The sequence below is a fragment of the Salmo trutta genome, chromosome 26 (genome assembly GCF_901001165.1).
Source record: "Salmo trutta chromosome 26, fSalTru1.1, whole genome shotgun sequence".
In the NCBI taxonomy this organism is placed as follows: domain Eukaryota; kingdom Metazoa; phylum Chordata; class Actinopteri; order Salmoniformes; family Salmonidae; genus Salmo; species Salmo trutta.
This window is the reverse complement of record NC_042982.1, coordinates 47,298,582-47,316,463: the sequence shown is the minus strand read 5'-3', so window position 1 is coordinate 47,316,463 and position 17,882 is coordinate 47,298,582. Positions and strand designations below refer to the sequence as shown.

Here is a 17,882-nt window from a genome sequence, read left to right as displayed (position 1 = left end):
CCGAGAGAGAGAGAGAAAAAGAGAGAATTAGAGAGAGCATACTTAAATTCACACAGGACACCAGATAAGACAGGAGAAATACTCCAGATATAACAGACTGACCCTAGCCCCCGACACATAAACTACTGCAGCATAAATACTGGAGGCTGAGACAGGAGGGGTTGGGAGACACTGTGGCCCCATCTGATGATACCCGCGTACAGGGCCAAACAGGCAGGATATAACCCCACCCACTTTGCCAAAGCACAGCCCCCACACCACGAGAGGGATATCTTCAACCACCAACTTACCATCCTGAGACAAGGCCGAGTATAGCCCCCAAAGATCTCCGCCACGGCACAACCCAAGGGGGGGGCGCCAACCCAGACAGGAAGACCACGTCAGTGACTCAACCCACTCAAGTGACGCACCCCTCCTAGGGACTGCATGGAAGAGCACCAGTAAGCCAGTGACTCAGCCCCTGTAATAGGGTTAGAGGCAGAGAATCCCAGTGGAGAGAGGGGAACCGGCCAGGCAGAGACAGCAAGGGCGGTTCGTTGCTCCAGAGCCTTTCCGTTCACCTTCACACTCCTGGGCCAGACTACACTCAATCATATGGCCTACTGAAGAGATGAGTCTTCAGTAAAGACTTAAAGGTTGAGACTGAGTCTGCGTCTCTCACATGGGTAGGCAGACCATTCCATAAAAATGGAGCTCTATAGGAGAAAGCCCTGCCTCCAGCTGTTTGCTTAGAAATTCTAGGGACAATTAGGAGGCCTGTGTCTTGTGACCGTAGCGTACGTGTAGGTATGTACGGCAGGACAAAATCGGAAAGATAGGTAGGAGCAAGTCCGTGTAATGCTTTGTAGGTTAGCAGTAAAACCTTGAACTCAGCCCTTGCCTTAACAGGAAGCCAGTGTAGGGAGTGTCGTGACGTTGTATTAGTTAATGTGACGACTGTTCATCGAATGATTAAAGGTTTCTAATTGCGTGATTAAATGAAGCAAGCAATTATTAACTCATTAACCTGGGGCACCATGGGAAAATTCGTTTTATTGAGTTTCTATTTCCCAAATTAACTCAAAGAATATCAGAATATCGATTTTACAACAGTCACTAATTAATCCATTTCCTCTACGGTCTCATTCTGCATAATCCAGGAATCTGCACAGACCCGGGTCCCACCAATGAGTTCATACCACACCAATCTTAGTTGATTATTTATTTACTAGAAAGCTAAAATGATGATAAAAGATACACATACACAAAACACAGTCTAGGCTATTGATTAGGACTTAGTATAACGGGCCAACACACTATGGCGCGTGTTACCCAAAATGGTGATTTAAAAGAGAGAGAAAAAGAGCAAGTACACGAGAGAAATATACATTTGGGTGCATTCGTCAGCTATGCTTATTTTAACCCTAGCCTTGCCCCGACCTGCCGCTCTTATGGGTCAGAATATAATGATGTAATTACGTGTTGGAGGTCTCAGGTGGGAAGCTTCGCGTGGGTCGTTTTAGGCTTCTCAATGACGCACTTCTCCGGCGCAATTCTCTGGTTGTCCTCACGATGTCAGTGTTCTTTTGGCTTAGTGGTCTGATTCCTCGCCCTTGCTCTGATAGGGGTTTTCTGAGGACAGACAGCTCTGTAGCTCAGAGCTCACAGCGTGGGAATGAAACAGCGTAGATACCACGATTCGATGGGGAGTGTAGGCCAGGTGTTCCGGCTTGAGTTCACCCGCTTAGACACGGCTACTCATCCATAGCATGGGTAGAAAAATATTTATTTGTCTTCTTCATTGTGTTGCGTTTTGGGGTTCGTTGACCTTTTAGACCTCGGATCAGCTTGGGTCACTTAGTCTCCTCTGTTCATTCTTCCCATGTCTTATACCCTCGGGTCAGAAGTGGGCGTAGCCGCCTTTAGGGCAATTCTCTGGGCGTACCAAGTTAAGAGGCAAGGTCTAGATTTTACTCAAATCCAATTTTAGACAACTAACTTCACATTTCATCTTTACCAAAACATTCTCTTTGATTTGGATATTTTCCACACAGCGTACAATGTATAAACATCAGGCATATACTGGGAAAACTCTTAAAGTTACAATGTTTTCATAATAATGTCATCTATTAACCTTTAATAACAAAACAAAAATTACATACATTTTCATATTCCATCTATCGTCATGACCACCATTGTGGCTGACGGAAACCATTGTTCCAAAGTCCCATTATTGCATGTTTAATGTTCTGAGGCTGGTTCTCCATAGTGAGAGGACAAAGGAATTTTGTCTGTGGCCTAAGATTTATCATGGGCGTGAGGGGTCATAAAAACCCCACATCTTCAGACCCCTAGATCTCTCCTCCTCTGTTGGTGGTGAGAGATACTCTGTAGGGTTGTGGTCTCCTGTAACCTGACCTGAGCAGGACAGTCATGACAGGAGGCTAGCACTGGAGTAATATGATACATTTTGGTTCTAGTCAGGATTCTAGCAGCCGTATTTAGCACTAACTGAAGTTTATTTAGTGCTTTATCCGGGTAGCCGGAAAGTAGAGCATTGCAGTAGTCTAACCTAGAAGTAACAAAAGCATGGATCAATTTTTCTGCATCAATTTTGAACAAAAAATTTCAGATTTTTTCAATGTTATGTAGATGGAAAAAAGCTGTCCTTGAAACAGTCTTGATATGTTCATCAAAAGAGAGATCAGGGTCCAGAGTAACGCCGAGGTCCTTAACAGTTTTATTTGAGACGACTGTACAACCATCAAGATTAATTGTCAGATTCAACAGAAGATCTCTTGTTTTTTGGGACCTAGAACAAGCATCTCTGTTTTGTCTGAGTTTAAAAGTAGAACGTTTGCAGCCATCCACTTCCTTATGTCTGAAACACAGGCTTCCAGCGAGGGCAATTTTGGGGCTTCACCATGTTCACCATGTGATACACACCATGTACAGCTGTGTATCATCCGCATAGCAGTGAAATTTTACATTATGTTTTCGAATGACATCACCAAGAGGTAAAATATATAGTGAAAACAATAGTGGTCCTAAAACAAAACCTTGAGGAACACCGAAATTTACAGTTGATTTGTCAGAGGACAAACCATTCACAGAAACAAACTGATATCTTTCCGACAGATAAGATCTAAACCAGTCCAGAACTTGTCCGTGTAGACCAATTTGGGTTACCAATCTCTCCAAAAGAATGTGGTATGTTGTGTTTCAGAGCAGGGTGGAGATGGTGAATGCAGTATGTTATGTTTCAGAGCAGGGTGGAGATGGTGAATGGACAGTATGTTGTGTTTCAGAGCAGGGTGGAGATGGTGAATGTGGTATGTTGTGTTTCAGAGCAGGGTGGAGATGGTGAATGGACAGTATGTTGTGTTTCAGAGCAGGGTGGAGATGGTGAATGGACAGTATGTTGTGTTTCAGAGCAGGGTGGAGATGGTGAATGGACAGTATGTTGTGTTTCAGAGCAGGGTGGAGATGGTGAATGGAGAGCTCATCATCCAGAAGGTCCAACAGGCTGACTCTGGGATGTACCAGTGTGTCGCTGAGAACAAATACGGAGCCATCTACTGCAGCGCAGAACTCAACATCTTAGGTATGCTATTGTTTTCACCTGTTGTTGTTGTTTTCATTCCGGCACTGCGTACATGTATTTAGTTCTTGATACTAACACAGGAAGCGGCGCAGGTCCTAATCCAGGCACTTGTCATCTCCCGTCTGGATTACTGCAACTCGCTGTTGGCTGGGCTCCCTGTCTGTGCCATTAAACCCCTACAACTCATCCAGAACGCCGCAGCCGTCTGGTGTTCAACCTTCCCAAGTTCTCTCACGTCACCCTGCTCCTCCGCTCTCTCCACTGGCTTCCAGTTGAAGCTCGCATCCGCTACAAGACCATGGTGCTTGCCTACGGAGCTGTGAGGGGAACGGCACCTCCGTACCTTCAGGCTCTGATCAGGCCCTACACCCAAGCAAGGGCACTGCGTTCATCCACCTCTGGCCTGCTGGCCCCCCTACCGCTGCGGAAGCACAGTTCCCGCTCAGCCCAGTCAAACTGTTCGCTGCTCTGGCACCCCAATGGTGTAACAAGCTCCCTCACGACGCCAGGACAGCGGAGTCAATCACCACCTTCCAGAGACACCTGAAACCCCACCTCTTTAAGGAATACCTGGGATAGGATAAAGTAATCCTTCTGGTGTGTTTGTCATTATTTTAAAGGTAATGTCTGTTCTGGTGTGTTTGTCATTATGTTAAAGGGAAGGTCTGTTCTGGTGTGTTTGTCATTATGTTAAAGGGAAGGTCTGTTCTAGTGAGAAAATGCAGTGCAGATAAAGTAAATTCGTTTGTTGTGGCAAATTGAAATGTAAATGGCCTGTTTTTCAACAAAGGTAGAGCTGCTCTCATCAGGAGCATGCCCAAGCGTTGTAGGGAGGTCATACAGGCACGTGGAGGCCACACACACTATTGAGCCTCATTTTGACTTGTTTTATTAAGGACATTACATCAAAGTTGGATCAGCCTGTAGTGTGGTTTTCCACTTTAATTTTGAGTGTGACTCCAAATCCAGACCTCCATGGGTTGATAAATTGGATATCCATTGATTATTTTTGTGTGATTTTGTTGTCAGCACATTCAACTATGTAAAGAAAAAAGTATTTAATAACATTATTTCTTTCATTCAGATGTAGGATGTGTTGTTTAAGTGTTCCCTTTATTTTTTTGAGCAGTATATACTATATACATATAAAAATATATAATATATACATATAAATATATATTAATAAAAATATATTTAAATATATATAATATATACATATAAATAAATATTTATATATATATATATATATATATATATATATATATATATATATTTACCTTTATCTAACAAGACAAGTCAGTTATGAACAAATTATTATTTACAATGACGGCTTACAGGTGTGAATGACCTGAAAACAATATTTAGTTTTTTTGTGCAATCAGAAATTGTTTGTCTGCCCTGCAGTATTCACTGGCTGTCTGTCTGCCCTGCAGTATTCACTGGCTGTCTGTCTGCCCTGCAGTATTCACTGGCTGTGTGTCTGCCCTGCAGTATTCACTGGCTGTCTGTCTGCCCTGCAGTATTCACTGGCTGTCTATCTGCCCTGCAGTATTCACTGGCTGTCTGTCTGCCCTGCAGTATTCACTGGCTGTGTGTCTGCCCTGCAGTATTCACTGGCTGTGTGTCTGCCCTGCAGTATTCACTGGCTGTCTGTCTGCCCTGCAGTATTCACTGGCTGTCTGTCTGCCCTGCAGTATTCACTGGCTGTCTGTCTGCCCTGCAGTATTCACTGGGCTGTCTGTCTGCCCTGCAGTATTCACTGGCTGTCTGTCTGCCCGGCAGTATTCACTGGCTGTCTGTCTGCCCTGCAGTATTCACTGGCTGTCTGTCTGCCCTGCAGTATTCACTGGCTGTCTGTCTGCCCTGCAGTATTCACTGGCTGTCTGTCTGCCCTGCAGTATTCACTGGCTGTCTGTCTGCCCTGCAGTATTCACTGGCTGTATATCTGCCCTGCAGTATTCACTGGCTGTCTGTCTGCCCTGCAGTATTCACTGGCTGTCTGCCCTGCAGTATTCACTGGCTGTCTGTCTACCCTGCAGTATCCAATGGTTGGCTTCTGTTAAAGCTCTTCTCTCCAGCTCTCCTCTCCTCTCCAGCCCTCCCCTCCTCTCCTCTCCAGCTCTCCTCTCCTCTCCAGCTCTCCCCTCCTCTCCTCTCCTCTCCAGCCCTCCTCTCCTCTCCTCTCCAGCCCTCCTCTCCTCTCCAGCCCTCCTCTCCTCTCCAGCTCTCCCCTCCTCTCCCCTCCTCTCCTCTCCAGCTCTCGTCTCCTCTCCAGCTCTCCTCTCCTCTCCAGCTCTCCTCTCCTCTCCAGCTCTCCTCTCCAGCTTTCCTCTCCTCTCCTTTCCAGCTTTCCTCTCCTCTCCAGCTCTCCTCTCCTCTCCAGCTCTCCTCTCCTCTCCAGCTCTCCTCTCCTCTCCAGCTTTCCTCTCCTCTCCAGCTCTCCTCTCCTCTCCAGCTCTCCTATCCTCTCCTCTTTAGCTCTCCTCTCCTCTCCAGCTCTCCTCTCCTCTCTACCTTTCCTCTCCTCTCCCCTCCAGCTTTCCTCTCCTTTCCTCTCCAGCTCTCCTTTCCTCTCCAGCTCTCCTCTTCCTCCAGCTCTCCTCTCCAGCTCTCCTCTCCTCTCCAGCTCTCCTCTCCTCTACAGCGCTCCTCTCCTCTCCAGCTCTCCTCTCCTCTCCAGCTCTCCTCTCCTCTCCTCTCCAGCTCTCCTCTCCTCTCCAGCTTTCCTCTCCTCTCCTCTCTAGCTTTCCTCTCCTCTCCTGCTTTCCTCTCCTCTCCTCTCCAGCTCTCCTTTCCTCTCCAGCTCTCCTCTCCAGCTCTCCTCTCCTCTCCTCTCCAGCTCTCCTTTCCTCTCCTCTCCAGCTCTCCTCTCCTCTCCAGCTCTCCTTTCCTCTCCAGCTCTCCTCTTCTCTCCAGCTCTCCTTTCCTCTCCAGCTCTCCTTTCCTCTCCAGCTCTCCTCTCCTCTCCTCTCCAGCTCTCTTCTCCTCTCCAGCTCTCCTCTCCTCTCCAGCTCTCATCTCCTCTCCAGCTCTCCTCTCCTCTCCAGCTCTCCTCTCCACTCCAGCTCTCCTCTCCTCTCCAGCTCTCCTCTCCAGATCTCCTCTCCAGCTCTCCTCTCCAGCTCTCCTCTCCAGCTTTTCTCTCCTCTCCAGCTTTCATCTCCTCTCCTCTCCAGCTTTCCTCTCCTCTCCTCTCCAGCTTTCCTCTCCTCTCCTCTCTTCTCCAGCTCTCCTCTCCTCTCCAGCTCTCCTCTCCTCTCCAGCTCTCCTCTCCTCTCCAGCTCTCCTCTCCACTCCAGCTCTCCTCTCCTCTCCAGCTCTCCTTTCCTCTCCAACTTTCCTCTCCTCTCCAGCTTTCCTCTCCTCTCCAGCTCTCCTCTCCTCTCCTCTCTTCTCCAGCTCTCCTCTCCAGCTTTCCTCTCCTCTCCAGCTCTCCTCTCCTCTCCAGCTCTCCTCTCCTCTCCAGCTCTCCTCTCCTCTCTAGCTTTCCGCTCCTCTCCTCTCCCCTCCAGCTTTCCTCTCCCCTGTCTGTCTGCCCTGCAGTATTCACTGGCTGTCTGTCTGCCCGGCAGTATTCACTGGCTGTCTGTCTGCCCTGCAGTATTCACTGGCTGTCTGTCTGCCCTGCAGTATTCACTGGCTGTCTGTCTGCCCTGCAGTATTCACTGGCTGTCTGTCTGCCCGGCAGTATTCACTGGCTGTCTGTCTGCCCTGCAGTATTCACTGGCTGTCTGTCTGCCCTGCAGTATTCACTGGCTGTCTATCTGCCCTGCAGTATTCACTGGCTGTCTGTCTGCCCTGCAGTATTCACTGGCTGTCTGCCCTGCAGTATTCACTGGCTGTCTGTCTACCCTGCAGTATCCAATGGTTGGCTTCTGTTAAAGCTCTTCTCTCCAGCTCTCCTCTCCTCTCCAGCCCTCCCCTCCTCTCCTCTCCAGCTCTCCTCTCCTCTCCAGCTCTCCCCTCCTCTCCTCTCCTCTCCAGCCCTCCTCTCCTCTCCTCTCCAGCCCTCCTCTCCTCTCCAGCCCTCCTCTCCTCTCCAGCTCTCCCCTCCTCTCCCCTCCTCTCCTCTCCAGCTCTCGTCTCCTCTCCAGCTCTCCTCTCCTCTCCAGCTCTCCTCTCCTCTCCAGCTCTCCTCTCCAGCTTTCCTCTCCTCTCCTTTCCAGCTTTCCTCTCCTCTCCAGCTCTCCTCTCCTCTCCAGCTCTCCTCTCCTCTCCAGCTCTCCTCTCCTCTCCAGCTTTCCTCTCCTCTCCAGCTCTCCTCTCCTCTCCAGCTCTCCTATCCTCTCCTCTTTAGCTCTCCTCTCCTCTCCAGCTCTCCTCTCCTCTCTACCTTTCCTCTCCTCTCCCCTCCAGCTTTCCTCTCCTTTCCTCTCCAGCTCTCCTTTCCTCTCCAGCTCTCCTCTTCCTCCAGCTCTCCTCTCCAGCTCTCCTCTCCTCTCCAGCTCTCCTCTCCTCTACACAGCTCTCCTCTCCTCTCCAGCTCTCCTCTCCTCTCCAGCTCTCCTCTCCTCTCCTCTCCAGCTCTCCTCTCCTCTCCAGCTTTCCTCTCCTCTCCTCTCTAGCTTTCCTCTCCTCTCCTGCTTTCCTCTCCTCTCCTCTCCTCTCCAGCTCTCCTTTCCTCTCCAGCTCTCCTCTCCAGCTCTCCTCTCCTCTCCTCTCCAGCTCTCCTTTCCTCTCCTCTCCAGCTCTCCTCTCCTCTCCAGCTCTCCTTTCCTCTCCAGCTCTCCTCTTCTCTCCAGCTCTCCTTTCCTCTCCAGCTCTCCTTTCCTCTCCAGCTCTCCTCTCCTCTCCTCTCCAGCTCTCTTCTCCTCTCCAGCTCTCCTCTCCTCTCCAGCTCTCCTTTCCTCTCCTCTCCAGCTCTCCTCTCCTCTCCAGCTCTCCTCTCCACTCCAGCTCTCCTCTCCTCTCCAGCTCTCCTCTCCAGATCTCCTCTCCAGCTCTCCTCTCCAGCTCTCCTCTCCAGCTCTCCTCTCCTCTCCAGCTTTCATCTTCTCTCCTCTCCAGCTCTCCTCTCCTCTCCAGCTTTCCTCTCCTCTCCTCTCTTCTCCAGCTCTCCTTTCCTCTCCAGCTCTCCTCTCCTCTCCAGCTCTCCTCTCCTCTCCAGCTCTCCTCTCCACTCCAGCTCTCCTTTCCTCTCCAGCTCTCCTCTCCACTCCAGCTCTCCTCTCCTCTCCAGCTCTCCTTTCCTCTCCAGCTTTCCTCTCCTCTCCAGCTCTCCTCTCCTCTCTAGCTTTCCGCTCCTCTCTAGCTCTCCTCTCCTCTCTAGCTTTCCGCTCCTCTCCAGCTCTCCTCTCCTCTCCTCTCTTCTCCAGCTCTCCTCTCCAGCTTTCCTCTCCTCTCCAGCTCTCCTCTCCTCTCCAGCTCTCCTCTCCTCTCTAGCTTTCCGCTCCTCTCCTCTCCCCTCCAGCTTTCCTCTCCCCTCCTCTCCTTTCCAGCTCTCCTCTCCTCTCCAGCTTTCCTTTCCTCTCTAGCTTTCCTCTTCTCTCCTGCTTTCCTCTCCTCTCCAGCTCTCCTTTCCTCTCCAGCTTTCCTCTCCAGCTCTCCGCTTCCTCCAGCTCTCCTCTCCAGCTCTCTTCTCCTCTCCAGCTCTCCTCTCCAGCTCTCCTCTCCAGCTCTCCTCCCCTTCTCTCCTCTCTAGCTTTCCTCTCCTCTCCCCTCCTCTCCAGCTCTCCTACAATTCTCCACTCCTCCTTTCCCCCTCTCCTCATATCCTGTTGGTCATTTTGATTTAGCATCTACATTATGGGCCCTGTTTCTTCAGGCATCCCATTTAGGGAATATGAACCCTAACGAATGAACGATCACAAGTTTCTATAACGTCACATTGATTTCTTGTTCATTCCCAACCCTGAGTCATACTGTGAATATGTTTAGAACATGACGTGTAATTACATGAAGTAGCTGCAGTCTCTGTGAACTCCATATGCCTCTGTTTTCTGATCATGTTAAGCAAAGTGACTGAGAACGAGATCCCTCGCCCCTCTCTCTTCCCTGCCTCCCTCTCTCCTTCCTGCCTCCCCCTCCCCCTCTCTCCTTCCTGCCTCCCCTCCCCCTCTCTCCTCCCTGCCTCCCTCTCTCCTTCCTGGCTCCCCCTCCACTCTCTCTTCCCTGCCTCCCTCTCTCCTTCCTGCCTCCCCCTCCCCCTCTCTCTTCCCTGCCTCTCCCTCTCTCTTCCCTGCCTCCCCCTCTCTCCTTCCTTCCTTCCTGCCTCCCCCTCCCCCTCTCTCTCTCTTCCCTCCCTCCCCCTCTCTCTTCCCTGCCTCCCTCTCTCCTTCCTGCCTCCCCCTCCCCTCTCTCTTCCCTGCCTCCCTCTCTCCTTCCTGCCTCCCCCTCCCCCTCTCTCTTCACTGCCTCCCCCTCTCTCTTCCCTGCCTCCCCCTCTCTCTTCCCTGCCTCCCCCTCTCTCCTTCCTGCCTCCCCCTCCCCCTCTCTCCTTCCTGCCTCCCCCTCCCCCTCTCTCTTCCCTGCCTCCCCCCTCTCTCCTCCTTGCCTCCCCCTGCCTCCTCCTCTCTCCTCCTTGCCTCCCCCTGCCTCTAATAAACAGTCAGAATGAGGAGGTTTGGATGCTGCTGATGGTGATTCATATTCTGGTAACCATACCCTACAGGTATACATTCTTACTCTCTGTCTGTGTCCTTTGCGAGGATGTCCTCAAGCAGCAGCTATCAGGACAGATTACATGGCTAATAACACCTTCGAGATGAGTCATCACTGGAGGCTACATAGGGGACCCTGGATGCTCCTCGCCTCTGATCCTGTCCCAGCTCCGCTGGAGGAAGGGAAGGAGGGATGGAGGGAGATCATGTCCCAGCTCCGCTGGAGGAAGGGAAGGAGGGATGGAGGGAGATCCTGTCCCAGCTCCGCTGGAGGAAGGGAAGGAGGGATGGAGGGAGATCCTGTCCCAGCTCCGCTGGAGGAAGGGAAGGAGGGATGGAGGGTGATCATGTCCCAGCTCCGCTGGAGGAAGGGAAGGAGGGATGGAGGGAGATCATGTCCCAGCTCCGCTGGAGGAAGGGAAGGAGGGATGGATTGAGATCCTGTCCCAGCTCCGCTAGAGGAAGGGAAGGAGCGATGGAGGGAGAGGGCTGTGGAGGGAGCCTGCCATGCTACAGGCCATTTGTTTTTAGGGAGGAAGATTGAAGGGAGGACCGGGGAGGAGAGGAGAGGGGAAGGCACTGGAAGGACAGAGCTGTTGTGCCTTTAGGACCCAAATCATTAGGACCCAGATGATCCTGGTGTTGTATCAGCAGGTAGCCTAGTGGTTAGCGCGTTGGGCCAGTAACCAAAAGGTTGTTGGATCTAATCCCCCGAGCTGACAAGGTACAAATCTATCATTCTGCCATTGAACAAGGCAGTTGTTCCACTGTTGTATTGAATTTTCCATAAATAAGAAGGCTTTGCAAATATTTTTAATTGTATTTATCTAAACTATCTTTGCAACATTTGCAACGGACATTTTATTTTTTATTTTTCCCGTACTGGTCCCCGTGGGAATCGAACCCACAACCCTGGCATTGCAAACACCATGCTCTATCAACTGAGCCACACGGGACCACACACGGGACACCTCTCAGCTCTGATCATACTGGACACCTCCTAGCTCTGATCATACTGGACACCTCCCAGCTCTGTTCCCTATGAGCTCTGATCATACTGGACACCTCCCAGCTCTGTTCCCTATGAGCTCTGATCATACTGGACACCTCCTAGCTCTGATCATACTGGACACCTCCCAGCTCTGATCCCTATGAGCTCTGATCATACTGGACACCTCCTAGCTCTGATCATACTGGACACCTCCCAGCTCTGTTCCCTATGAGCTCTGATCATACTGGACACCTCTCAGCTCTGTTCCCTATGAGCTCTGATCATACTGGACACCTCCCAGCTCTGTTCCCTATGAGCTCTGATCATACTGGACACCTCCCAGCTCTGTTCCCTATGAGCTCTGATCATACTGGACACCTGTCAGCTCTGTTCCCTATGAGCTCTGATCATACTGGACACCTCCCAGCTCTGATCCCTATGAGCTCTGATCATACTGGACACCTCCTAGCTCTGATCATACTGGACACCTCCTAGCTCTGTTCCCTATGAGCTCTGATCATACTGGACACCTCCTAGCTCTGATCATACTGGACACCTCCTAGCTCTGTTCCCTATGAGCTCTGATCATACTGGACACCTCTCAGCTCAGATCCCTATGAGCTCTGATCATACTGGACACCTCCCAGCTCTGTTCCCTATGAGCTCTGATCATACTGGACACCTCCTAGCTCTGATCATACTGGACACCTCCTAGCTCTGTTCCCTATGAGCTCTGATCATACTGGACACCTCCTAGCTCTGATCATACTGGACACCTCCCAGCTCTGATCATACTGGACACCTCTCAGCTCAGATCCCTATGAGCTCTGATCATACTGGACACCACTCAGATCATACTGGACACCTCCCAGCTCTGATCCCTATGAGCTCTGATCATACTGGACACCTCTCAGCTCTGTTCCCTATGAGCTCTGATCATACTGGACACCTCCTAGCTCTGTTCCCTATGAGCTCTGATCATACTGGACACCTCCTAGCTCTGTGCCCTATGAGCTCTGATCATACTGGACACCTCCTAGCTCTGTTCCCTATGAGCTCTGATCATACTGGACACCTCTCAGCTCTGATCCCTATGAGCTCTGATCATACTGGACACCTCTCAGCTCTGATCCCTATGAGCTCAGATCATACTGGACACCTCCCAGCTCTGATCCCTATGAGCTCTGATCATACTGGACACCTCTCAGCTCTGATCCCTATGAGCTCTGATCATACTGGACACCACTCAGATCATACTGGACACCTCCCAGCTCTGATCCCTATGAGCTCTGATCATACTGGACACCTCCCAGCTCTGTTCCCTATGAGCTCTGATCATACTGGACACCTCCCAGCTCAGTTCCCTATGAGCTCTGATCATACTGGACACCTCCTAGCTCTGATCATACTGGACACCTCCTAGCTCTGTTCCCTATGAGCTCTGATCATACTGGACACCTCTCAGCTCAGATCCCTATGAGCTCAGATCATACTGGACACCTCCCAGCTCTGTTCCCTATGAGCTCTGATCATACTGGACACCTCCTAGCTCTGTTCCCTATGAGCTCTGATCATACTGGATACCTCCTAGCTCTGATCATACTGGACACATCCCAGCTCTGATCATACTGGACACCTCCTAGCTCTGTTCCCTATGAGCTCTGATCATACTGGACACCTCCTAGCTCTGATCATACTGGACACCTCTCAGCTCTGATCATACTGGACACCTCTTAGCTCTGATCATACTGGACACCTCCTAGCTCTGTTCCCTATGAGCTCTGATCATACTGGACACCTCCTAGCTCTGTTCCCTATGAGCTCTGATCATACTGGACACCTCCTAGCTCTGTTCCCTATGAGCTCTGATCATACTGGACACCTGTCAGCTCTGTTCCCTATGAGCTCTGATCATACTGGACACCTCCCAGCTCTGATCCCTATGAGCTCTGATCATACTGGACACCTCCTAGCTCTGATCATACTGGACACCTCCTAGCTCTGTTCCCTATGAGCTCTGATCATACTGGACACCTCCTAGCTCTGATCATACTGGACACCTCCTAGCTCTGTTCCCTATGAGCTCTGATCATACTGGACACCTCTCAGCTCAGATCCCTATGAGCTCTGATCATACTGGACACCTCCTAGCTCTGTTCCCTATGAGCTCTGATCATACTGGACACCTCCTAGCTCTGTGCCCTATGAGCTCTGATCATACTGGACACCTCCTAGCTCTGTTCCCTATGAGCTCTGATCATACTGGACACCTCTCAGCTCTGATCCCTATGAGCTCTGATCATACTGGACACCTCTCAGCTCTGATCCCTATGAGCTCAGATCATACTGGACACCTCCCAGCTCTGATCCCTATGAGCTCTGATCATACTGGACACCTCTCAGCTCTGATCCCTATGAGCTCTGATCATACTGGACACCACTCAGATCATACTGGACACCTCCCAGCTCTGATCCCTATGAGCTCTGATCATACTGGACACCTCCCAGCTCTGTTCCCTATGAGCTCTGATCATACTGGACACCTCCCAGCTCAGTTCCCTATGAGCTCTGATCATACTGGACACCTCCTAGCTCTGATCATACTGGACACCTCCTAGCTCTGTTCCCTATGAGCTCTGATCATACTGGACACCTCTCAGCTCAGATCCCTATGAGCTCAGATCATACTGGACACCTCCCAGCTCTGTTCCCTATGAGCTCTGATCATACTGGACACCTCCTAGCTCTGTTCCCTATGAGCTCTGATCATACTGGATACCTCCTAGCTCTGATCATACTGGACACATCCCAGCTCTGATCATACTGGACACCTCCTAGCTCTGTTCCCTATGAGCTCTGATCATACTGGACACCTCCTAGCTCTGATCATACTGGACACCTCTCAGCTCTGATCATACTGGACACCTCTTAGCTCTGATCATACTGGACACCTCCTAGCTCTGTTCCCTATGAGCTCTGATCATACTGGACACCTCCTAGCTCTGTTCCCTATGAGCTCTGATCATACTGGACACCTCCTAGCTCTGTTCCCTATGAGCTCTGATCATACTGGACACCTGTCAGCTCTGTTCCCTATGAGCTCTGATCATACTGGACACCTCCCAGCTCTGATCCCTATGAGCTCTGATCATACTGGACACCTCCTAGCTCTGATCATACTGGACACCTCCTAGCTCTGTTCCCTATGAGCTCTGATCATACTGGACACCTCCTAGCTCTGATCATACTGGACACCTCCTAGCTCTGTTCCCTATGAGCTCTGATCATACTGGACACCTCTCAGCTCAGATCCCTATGAGCTCTGATCATACTGGACACCTCCTAGCTCTGTTCCCTATGAGCTCTGATCATACTGGACACCTCCTAGCTCTGTGCCCTATGAGCTCTGATCATACTGGACACCTCCTAGCTCTGTTCTCTATGAGCTCTGATCATACTGGACACCTCTCAGCTCTGATCCCTATGAGCTCTGATCATACTGGACACCTCTCAGCTCTGATCCCTATGAGCTCAGATCATACTGGACACCTCCCAGCTCTGATCCCTATGAGCTCTGATCATACTGGACACCTCTCAGCTCTGATCCCTATGAGCTCTGATCATACTGGACACCACTCAGATCATACTGGACACCTCCCAGCTCTGATCCCTATGAGCTCTGATCATACTGGACACCTCCCAGCTCTGATCATACTGGACACCTTCTAGCTCTGTTCCCTATGAGCTCTGATCATACTGGACACCTCCCAGCTCTGTTCCCTATGAGCTCTGATCATACTGGACACCTCCTAGCTCTGATCATACTGGACACCTCCTAGCTCTGTTCCCTATGAGCTCTGATCATACTGGACACCTCTCAGCTCAGATCCCTATGAGCTCAGATCATACTGGACACCTCCCAGCTCTGTTCCCTATGAGCTCTGATCATACTGGACACCTCCTAGCTCTGTTCCCTATGAGCTCTGATCATACTGGACACCTCCTAGCTCTGATCATACTGGACACCTCTCAGCTCTGATCATACTGGACACCTCTTAGCTCTGATCATACTGGACACCTCCTAGCTCTGTTCCCTATGAGCTCTGATCATACTGGACACCTCCTAGCTCTGTTCCCTATGAGCTCTGATCATACTGGACACCTCCTAGCTCTGTTCCCTATGAGCTCTGATCATACTGGACACCTCTCAGCTCTGATCCCTATGAGCTCTGATCATACTGGACACCTCTCAGCTCTGATCCCTATGAGCTCTGATCATACTGGACATCGCTCAGATCATACTGGACACCTCCTAGCTCTGTTCCCTATGAGCTCTGATCAAAAAGAGTACACTCTAAAGGTCAAAATGTAAGTTACCCTATGGGATGGAGACATTTTAAGCTCAATGCAATTATGTCCATGATTTGATCAGTTTATGTTTGGCTTGAAAACCTTAGTCATCTGATTCGTCAGCCCACATAACACTTCCCTCTGGACACTTTCGACATTTAGCAGTAATCATCTGTTAAAGTTGAGGATGGGAGGAGGAGGGCTGAGTCATTGGACATGTTGAACCTCTGGTATAAACACTTTACTTTATTTACGGACCAGATAATTATGCCTGCATCTCTTTCTCATAGGACATTTACTGTAAAAATGTCCATATATTGTAGAAGACTATACGATAAAGTCCCTAAAATGTTCAGTATTTTGTGTTGTACCTCCTGATAATTGTTCATTGTGTTTTTGACCAGAAAATAATTACGACAATAATAATGATATATTCATTGTATAAATGTATTACTACTGTGACCTGTTACACTACTGTGACCTGTTATACTGTGACCTGTTATACTGTGACCTGTTGTACTGTGACCTGTTATACTACTGTGACCTGTATTACTGTGACCTGTTATACTACTGTGACCTATACTACTGTGACCTGTTACACTACTGTGACCTGTATTACTGTGACCTGTTACACTACTGTGACCTGTTACACTACTGTGACCTGTTGCACTACTGTGACCTGTTATACTACTGTGACCTGTTATACTGTGACCTGTTATACTACTGTGACCTGTTATACTGTGACCTGTTGTACTACTGTGACCTGTTGTACTACGACCTTTTGTACTACTGTGACCTGTTGTACTACTGTGACCTGTTGTACTACTGTGACCTGTTATACTGTGACCTGTTATACTGTGACCTGTTATACTGTGACCTGTTATACTACTGTACTACTGTGACCTGTTACACTACTGTGACCTGTTGTACTACTGTGACCTGTTGTACTACTGTGACCTGTTGTACTACTGTGACCTGTTGTACTGTGACCTGTTATACTGTGACCTGTTATACTGTGACCTGTTATACTACTGTACTACTGTGACCTGTTGTACTACTGTGACCTGTTGTACTACTGTGACCTGTTGTGCTACTGTGACCTGTTATACTGTGACCTGTTATACTACTGTACTACTGTGACCTGTTATACTACTGTACTACTGTGACCTGTTATACTGTGACCTGTTGTACTACTGTGACCTGTTGTACTACTGTGACCTGTTATACTGTGACCTGTTATACTACTGTGACCTGTTATACTACTGTGACCTGTTATACTACTGTGACCTGTTGTACTACTGTGACCTGTTATACTACTGTGACCTATTATACTACTGTGACCTGTTATACTACTGTGACCTGTTATACTACTGTGACCTGTTATACTACTGTGACCTGTTATACTACTGTGACCTGTTATACTACTGTGACCTGTTGTACTACTGTGACCTGTTGTACTGTGACCTGTTGTACTACTGTGACCTGTTATAGTGTGACCTGTTATACTGTGACCTGTTATACTACTGTGACCTGTTATACTACTGTGACCTGTTATACTACTGTGACCTGTTGTACTACTGTGACCTGTTATACTACTGTGACCTGTTATACTACTGTGACCTGTTGTACTGTGACCTGTTATACTGTGACCTGTTATACTGTGACCTGTTATACTACTGTACTACTGTGACCTGTTACACTACTGTGACTTGTTGTACTACTGTGACCTGTTATACTGTGACCTGTTATACTGTGACCTGTTATACTACTGTACTACTGTGACCTGTTATACTGTGACCTGTTGTACTACTGTGACCTGTTGTACTACTGTGACCTGTTATACTACTGTGACCTGTTATACTACTGTACTACTGTGACCTGTTATACTACTGTGACCTGTTGTACTGTGACCTGTTATACTGTGACCTGTTATACTGTGACCTGTTATACTGTGACCTGTTATACTACTGTACTACTGTGACCTGTTACACTACTGTGACTTGTTGTACTACTGTGACCTGTAATACTGTGACCTGTTATACTGTGACCTGTTGTACTACTGTGACCTGTTATAGTGTGACCTGTTATACTGTGACCTGTTATACTGTGACCTGTTATACTACTGTACTACTGTGACCTGTTATACTACTGTGACCTGTTGTACTGTGACCTGTTATACTGTGACCTGTTGTACTACTGTGACCTGTTATACTGTGACCTGTTATACTGTGACCTGTTGTACTACTGTGACCTGTTATAGTGTGACCTGTTATACTGTGACCTGTTATACTGTGACCTGTTATACTACTGTACTACTGTGACCTGTTATACTACTGTACTACTATGACCTGTTATACTG

General features: G+C 49.2%; 1 protein-coding gene across 1 annotated transcript in view; it reads left to right on the top strand.

The window, feature by feature from the left end:
- LOC115163940 (contactin-5) overlaps positions 1 to 17,882 on the top strand; it is a 509,156-nt gene that overhangs the window by 341,889 nt on the left and 149,385 nt on the right. The window contains exon 11 of the mRNA XM_029716131.1: positions 3,454 to 3,583. Within this exon, the coding sequence (XP_029571991.1) occupies positions 3,454 to 3,583 (130 nt within the window). The remainder of the gene's footprint in view (positions 1 to 3,453; positions 3,584 to 17,882) is intronic.